Source organism: Penaeus chinensis, chromosome 34 (genome assembly GCF_019202785.1).
Source record: "Penaeus chinensis breed Huanghai No. 1 chromosome 34, ASM1920278v2, whole genome shotgun sequence".
Classification (NCBI taxonomy): Eukaryota; Metazoa; Arthropoda; class Malacostraca; order Decapoda; family Penaeidae; genus Penaeus; species Penaeus chinensis.
This window is the reverse complement of record NC_061852.1, coordinates 24085252-24092751: the sequence shown is the minus strand read 5'-3', so window position 1 is coordinate 24092751 and position 7500 is coordinate 24085252. Positions and strand designations below refer to the sequence as shown.

Genomic DNA, 7500 nt, shown 5'->3' with positions numbered 1-7500 from the left:
TGTAACATGCTAAGGTGTCAGGTGCTTCATGTTGTAAGGATTACTGTGTTATCTCTAAAAATGCTGTATGCTGTAAATTTTCTTTTTGTTACTGTTCTAGTCAAATGACTATTTATTACTGTTATTGTAAACACATGTTCTTTGTATTCATTGATTTCATACACTGTAATAGCTGCTTCTTCATCTTATTCCAGTAATTTTCCTCGGGTAAATAATAATGATTCAGATCAGAACTTAATTTAGTATAATTTGAAAAAGCCAAATTTTGTAATAAATAGCCACAATTTTAGTCCCTAGAGATCAGAGTAGTGAAGTACAATCTACAAGTCTCCACTGAAAGCCGCTTTGCATATTACAAATGAATGCATTAGTTTTCTTTTGTGATTTTAGTTTACTTACTACAGATTTCATTTGAACACTGCCTTTGTATTGATTATCATGTTTTCTTTGTGGAGATCACCATTTTTTTATGTAAAGATTTATCCAGATGTTTTATTTTAATAATTTTCTTTGTTACTAAATCTGTATCTTTTGGCAGAAGGCATCATAAGAGTGGTCCTTTTCATAACTGTTAAATAAAGAACACAGATCTAATGTATATACCCTGTACAGGTGAATGTATTTCAGCATTTGTTTAAGTTTTGAATTTATAAAAGTATGTATGTGAATGGAATCTTCATTTTTATCACCCATGTGAATCTCTCAGTCTCTCAGACTCAAAGTCAGTCAGTCTCAGTTTCACTCACTCTCTCTCACACTCACATTCTCTCACTCTCTCACTCTCACTCTTTCTCTCTCAATACTGTACAAGATCAGTTTCAACTGATGTCCTATTGTTATGATATTGTTAATTTAAGAACAAATATTTTTGTGTGGGTGTGGTGTAAGGGGGCCAAGGATCCATGTTATGAAAGTGGAAACAGGCAAAAAATAGAAAGATGATTAATAGTAATCATAATAAACAATAATATAGTCATATTACTTTGGCAAAATATCAGGAATAATGAGAAATTAACACAGTCAGGTAATAATATCAATAACTGTTGAAAATTATGAATAACAGTAAAAATAAAGAAATATCATATTTCAAGACCACTTGATTATATAAGGGAAACTGATTCAACCTTTGTGAAAAAATCAATTCAAGTGACTAATTTCATCTGACCTAAGTATATATAAGTATATATAAAATGAAAGGGAGGGGGAAACCAAGTAAAAATAAGATAACCTCCAATCACAAAATGTGCCTAACATTTTATGAGTAATTAATCAAGAGACAGCATCACTTATCTTAGCTTTTAAATACCATCTTTATGAGGGTGAGGGTCTATAAACTTCTACTTTTTATGATTCAGTGATTTTTCTGTGGTATCTTATGTTGTAAACTTTACCTGTCCAAGCAGGGTTAAATGCTAATAGTCATTGATAGCACCTTTTCATACAATTTCTATATCCTTTAGTAGTGATTGTTTACATATTAGATTTCTTTTCATTTTCACTTTTACAAACAAAAATTTTGAGTTTTCCTTTCAACCCAACTGTCCAGATAAGTGAAATGTGATAAGCTCAAAGTCTCATTCTATTAAATCTTTACAAATGGCATTCTAAACCACATGTCTACCATTCTTTAGTAAAGGGCGAGGTCTGAAGAATATTACCATAATAACAAATTTAATGTTTACTCATCACTCCTCTTTTACATAAAGTACACATGATCCAGGGGCCTGCTCCCTTCTCGCATTACCCACACAACCTGCTCACTTCCAAGGTCTCTCTCTCTCTTCCCTTGACCTTGAGACCTGCTGACCCACCCTCCCTCTTCCACCAACAGATAATCTCAAGACAAAAATCAAAAATTCTTCTGTCCAATGAACAAGACTGCCCTTTTCTCCCTTTTTTTTTTTTTTTTTTTTTCTTTCCATAAATGCTAGGGGGAGGGCGATGATGAAATTTCTTTGTATTTTAATATAAAAAATAAACAAGGATAAATAATTTTAGTTATAATAATAATAATTATAATAATAATTATAATAATAATAACAATAACAATTATGATAAAAATAACAATTATAATGAAAATAATTATAATAATAATAACAACAATTATAATAATAAAAACAATATAACTATTCAGGTCAGAGTCTTGCTGCAAGTGTGGGGAATGAGAGCTTACATCCTCCAAGATACTAAGAAACTGAAAAGTAAAACCATGGCCATAGGAATGTCTTTTTTTTTTTTTAACTTCCTCTATTTTTCTTGAAGACTTTTGAGATTCACTTACAAAATAAAGATAGAAAGGTTTTCCTACTTCAATGTATTCCACATTATATCTAACCCAACACCACTGGTATGGCAAAAGTACATTTCACAATAATACAAAACTATTGTGTTTAGGTATAAAGTAACAGGTATCTGTAAAACACATTACCAAGACAAATGAAAAATAAAATTACAGGAGGACTGATATTCTCAAAGAGACAAATCTTCTTCAACTATAAAAAGGCATGATCTTCACAAGCTCATGCAAGTGTTACTAAGGCACCAGGAGTGTGTGTAACACCTTCAGAACATTCAAAATACTAATTGACTAATTACAATAAAACCTAATACAGGAAGCAACATACAAAAAAAAAAGGGGAATACTGTGTTAAATGGCTTTGAAAGCACACTGGAATTGATGCTTTCTAATATTTTTTTCTATTTCAATACATAAAATTACAACCAATTCAGTGATGAAAGAATATACTCTGGCACACACGATCTCAAACACTTCTGTATCCTTCACTGAGGATGACACATGCCTTAGCTGCATTTAAGGCACAGAAAAAAAATTCCACCTGATCAACATCCTTTTCTGAAACTAATACATAAGGCTTTCCTTGAGTTTTGAAACATTCTTCAACAGGGACCGAGTTGCTTGGTCTTTTACACAAAATATATGTTATTATGAGAAGTTCCCAGTTTATTTAAGTTTATTAAAGCTAGACAATAAATTAAATTAAATTCATTAACTTTCTGACAGGTTCAGGGATTTACTATAGTACAAAACTTGTGGAAGAAGAAGAAGAAGAAGAAAAATAATAAAAACACCTAAGCAGTAGCTTCTGGTTTGGCAGGAGTATTGATTATTTCATTTGATGCGGCATCGACACACTTCCAAAGCCCATAAGTTTTGCCTACTGTTGTCTGCCAAAGTCGCAGAGTGCCATCTTCACTTCCCGAGGCATACAGTTCCCCATCGGGACTGAACCGCACACAATGGACAGGTCCAAAGTGACCCTTGAAGGATTCTAACTCTACATTAGTGCTGTAGTCGTATTTGTACATCTTGAAATCTTCGCCTCCACAAATAAACACTGAGCGGTCAGGGTGAAGGGAGGCAGAGTACACAGCCGTGGGAATGGTGACCTCATCCCGTTGTTGCTCCAGACTGCAAAGAGATAAAATGATTAGCTGCAATTAGAATCTGTGATAACCCATTTAAATAACATCAGGTGCTGCCTAAATACATATAAGGCACACCTATACATGGGGTTACATATGGATATGCACATCTAATAAACAAAACTCATGCTTTTCTCCTTCTTCAGCAAATATATATTCAATAAAAAATGCACACATCATATTCTTTACATTGTCACACTCAGAGAATCTACTGTAAATTCCTATGGTTCATTTCTAAGTAAATAATCAAGATGCATTTTTTTTGTTCCTAACAACTGACTTTATTATTTTGATATGTGAAGTTAATAAAACTTTCCAAAGTCTTTTTGGAGCTAACAAATTTGTGACTTTCTAGGCAGGGAACCAAGATCCTATAATACTAATGGCAAAAATGTATATAGTGTCCCCACAGGTGGTAATTTTTCAAGCAAAATAGGCATGAGTTAACATACTAGAAATTTACAAATAAAATAACACCTTGTTCACAAGCTTACATCAGTTGTGAATCCTAGGGCCTCTATAATATTTAATACTTAATATCAGTGTTATTTAAACACAGTTTTAAAATGATTCTTTAAATGTATACATTTTCTTGAAAAGGTTACAAAACATTTACTGAAATACAGGAAAACAAAAGATATGAAAAAATAAAATCAATACCCTAAAATAAAATAAAATAAATAATTTCAAAACACTGCTACTAATACCTTATATAACTAATTCTACAACAACTTACAAAAGCTTAAAATGATAAAATCAGCTTAAATTCCAACTCTTACAATTCTACTTACTTTTCAGGACTGAGGAACGCAACTTTCGAGCCATAAGTTACTGTGAGTGTCTGGCCATCGTTAGATAATTCCATGCTCGTTGGGTTGTGGGCCACTTCCATCTTGTGAACTTCCTGTTTTGCATAATAACAGTAACAGGTAATGTAACATAATATAAAATGTAAACATAATGTAATAACTATATATAGCTATATGTAATGTAAAAATTTTAATGTGACAAAATGTAAATGTTATCCAACCAATCCATTAATGTCTAACATTATTTCTGTATTTACATAATCTTACTTTCTCATGTATCCATGAGTGACCTACTTGCCTAGTGCCATATCTTTATATAAAAAATACATCAAGAAGCCTGACCATACATAAATAAATAACGAATACATAAATATATATATCAAATAGACAAATGGATAATATATGAATGTATAGACATAAGACTGATGGAGAATGAAAAGCACAAATAGATGACAGCAAGATAAGCTAAGGAATCAAACCAACCTTTCCTGATGCCTTATCCCAAACACGGATTGTCTTGTCCTCAGCACAGCTTAGCATCTGCTTTCCGTCCTTCATAAAGAGCACATGTTTCAGACCTCCAGTGTGCCCCGAAAACACCTGAGGCTCTGAAATGCATTTTTCTGCTTAGAGATCTGTTGAATATTGATGATAAGCCATTTATTTGTAATGAACACTAGAATTCCTCTAGGACCCATTTACTTTTCATGCCTGAATCAACAAAATCTGATGCAAAACAAATCCCAACTTGACATATAGACTAATTACTTCTCTTAGTCAAGATATCTAACAAAAATTAAAAATGGAAATAGTATGCATTAGATTCATACCGGCTTCTGGTTTTCCCAAGTCGAAGATCTTGAGGAGCTTCTCATTGGAACCAGTGAGGAGTTCAGTAGAGTCAGAGGAGAAGTCGACAGTCTTGACAATGTGGGAGTGAGAGAAGGTGTGCAGTTCCTCCCCGGCGACAGCATCCCACACCTGGAACAGGGTACTATTGTTATTACTCAGGTTTAACTGGGGAGGGCGGGAGGGAGGGAGGGAGGGAGGGAGGGAGGGAGGGAGGGAGGGAGGGAGAGAGAGAGAGAGAGAGAGAGAGAGAGAGAGAGAGAGAGAGAGAGAGAGAGAGAGAGAGAGAGAGAGAGAGAGAGAGAGAGAGAGGAAGGGAAGGGAAGGGAAGGGAAGGGAAGGGAAGGGAAGGGAAGGGAAGGGAAGGGAAGGGAAGGGAAGGGAAGGGAAGGGAAGGGAAGGGAAGGGAAGGGAAGGGAAGGGAAGGGAAGGGAAGGGAAGGGAAGGGAAGGGAAGGGAAGGGAAGGAAAGGAAAGAAATTAACATATACAGGACATATGTTATGAAATAACAGTAACACATACACATATGTACATCAACAACAATAAGTAGTCACCGCAACAATAAAAAAAAACAAGGGAGCCACTGCATCCTCCCATCTCACCTTCGCAGAGAAGTCTGCAGCTGCTGTAGCTGCTCGGGAAGCATCAGTGTTAAGGGCCACCCCCCACACTGCCCCCTTGTGCCCCTCAAATGTCCCAATCCAGTCCCCAGTGTTACCCTGTCGGAGCATAGGCTTTCCATCTGGAATGATGATCGAAAAAGAATTTGATAAGAGGGATTTAACAATTCTGCAATCTCTAAATTGTTCCACTGAGTACATAACTATAATGATTTTAAGGGAAAAGAATTCTTCCAAAAAAGTATTCTAAACATGCCAAGTACATGGCTGAATTTTTGTAAATCAAATGATTGACGATCTAATGGAATTCATAGCACAAGTAAATAAGTTAAGTAAGAGATGCAGTAATGCATGGCTTCCATGCTTGTCACTCCTAAGGTTCTATGGATTTCCATAGAAAGAAACTCTTCTGATTAACTATTCAAAAATCTTCATGTGACCAAAATTTCTATTCTCCTTACTCCATAGAGAAGAGAAAGTTCATAATGTCAGCTCATTTAATTGATTATTGATAATGATGGCTTTTTCATGAAGGGTGAACTGTTAAATCCACCATCTGCTTCTAGCAACAAGAGTCCTTCTTGGTGAGCAGCCATTTAGGTAGATGGTCCATCTCTATTTCCTCATGCCAGATTTGGGTGATAAACCCAGCCATAAATTTCCTTTTTTTTTGAGGTCATGTAGTTGGTCTTCTTGCACAGGTACTGGCATCTCCAGATACTCTTGTCAAGCAAGTCCACAGCTCCATAGCTCTTGCCAACAGGCCAATCTGACTACTGATTTCCTGGACTGATAGTCTGTCATGGAATTTACTGCAAAGATATAAAAATTCAGCATGACTTCGGTATTTTAGATACAACCAGGTACCAACTTTAAAGGTTTATCTAAAACATTCCCAAAGCATAACAAAAGCTAAACAGTAGATTTTATGAATTTGACATTCATTTCCCTTTGAGAACTTTTCCAACCATACCTTGCACTAAAAAGTGACATATCATTTAAGACAGCTAAATGCAAGGATGATATCATACATACATACCACTAAATCTACCCGACTTCAAAAAAGACCACAAGATATATTCTAATTATTATATCTTTAATATGAATTAGTACACATATTAGGCTTATAGTACAGCTACTGGGCTTAGCAAACACAAACATTTCCATATCAATATTAACTTGAAAGGAATAAGGATAACTTCCAAAAGCCACAAGAATAGGAAAGATGGCATTTTCCTCACATTTTTGCCTCGTCAAGACGCAAAATTTGCACTGCATATGGTAAACAACCGAGAGAAAACTGTCACTTTATTTACATCCGCGAATTATTTGCTTACATGAATGGGGGAATTACTTTGTTCTCCTCGCCAACGACTAGTTTTTGAGAAGAACATGGAAACAAGATTCAAGGTTGAGTGAAAGTTTCACTTCTCAAGCTGAGAGAGAGGGAGAGAAAAGAGAGAGTTTGAGAAGCCGAACCTATAGTAGCGACGACGCAACATTTCTCCGTCACAAAGAGCTAAATCACCCTTAAGAGACCTCCAAACACATACCTTTCGAGGCGGAGATGAGAAAATAGCCATCTGTACAGAGTTTCGAGAAGGCTAGATGAACCACAGGTCGTGTGTGGCCGCTACAGGTGAGTGGCGTTTGACGGAGCGTGGCGGCCATAGTATTGCCTCGTCGGGGGGTGGCTGTCGTCTGCCCAATCAGCTGACTCGAGCGGCTTCGTCGTCGAAAACAAATTCGAGTTTGGGCGATCATTGTAGGTCATTA

General features: G+C 35.7%; 2 protein-coding genes across 4 annotated transcripts in view; one reads left to right on the top strand and one right to left on the bottom strand.

Annotated features, from left to right (window-relative positions):
• LOC125043573 (AP-4 complex subunit beta-1-like) overlaps window positions 1-673 on the top strand; it is a 5474-nt gene extending 4801 nt beyond the window's left edge. For all 3 annotated transcript variants that reach the window (XM_047639780.1, XM_047639779.1, XM_047639777.1), the window contains one exon: window positions 1-673. This exon is cut by the window's left edge and continues 1436 nt beyond it. The gene's annotated coding sequence lies outside the window, so the exon portion shown is untranslated.
• A 990-nt stretch (window positions 674-1663) lies between these two features.
• Window positions 1664-7437, bottom strand: LOC125043574 (serine-threonine kinase receptor-associated protein-like). Its single transcript, XM_047639781.1, has 6 exons — window positions 7278-7437; window positions 5707-5846; window positions 5084-5234; window positions 4737-4861; window positions 4236-4348; window positions 1664-3430 (listed from the first exon to the last, which is right to left on the bottom strand). Exons 1-6 carry the CDS (start codon window positions 7393-7395, stop codon window positions 3091-3093), a joined length of 987 nt encoding a protein of 328 aa, XP_047495737.1. The 5' UTR covers window positions 7396-7437; the 3' UTR covers window positions 1664-3090.
• Window positions 7438-7500: the final 63 nt, after the last annotated feature.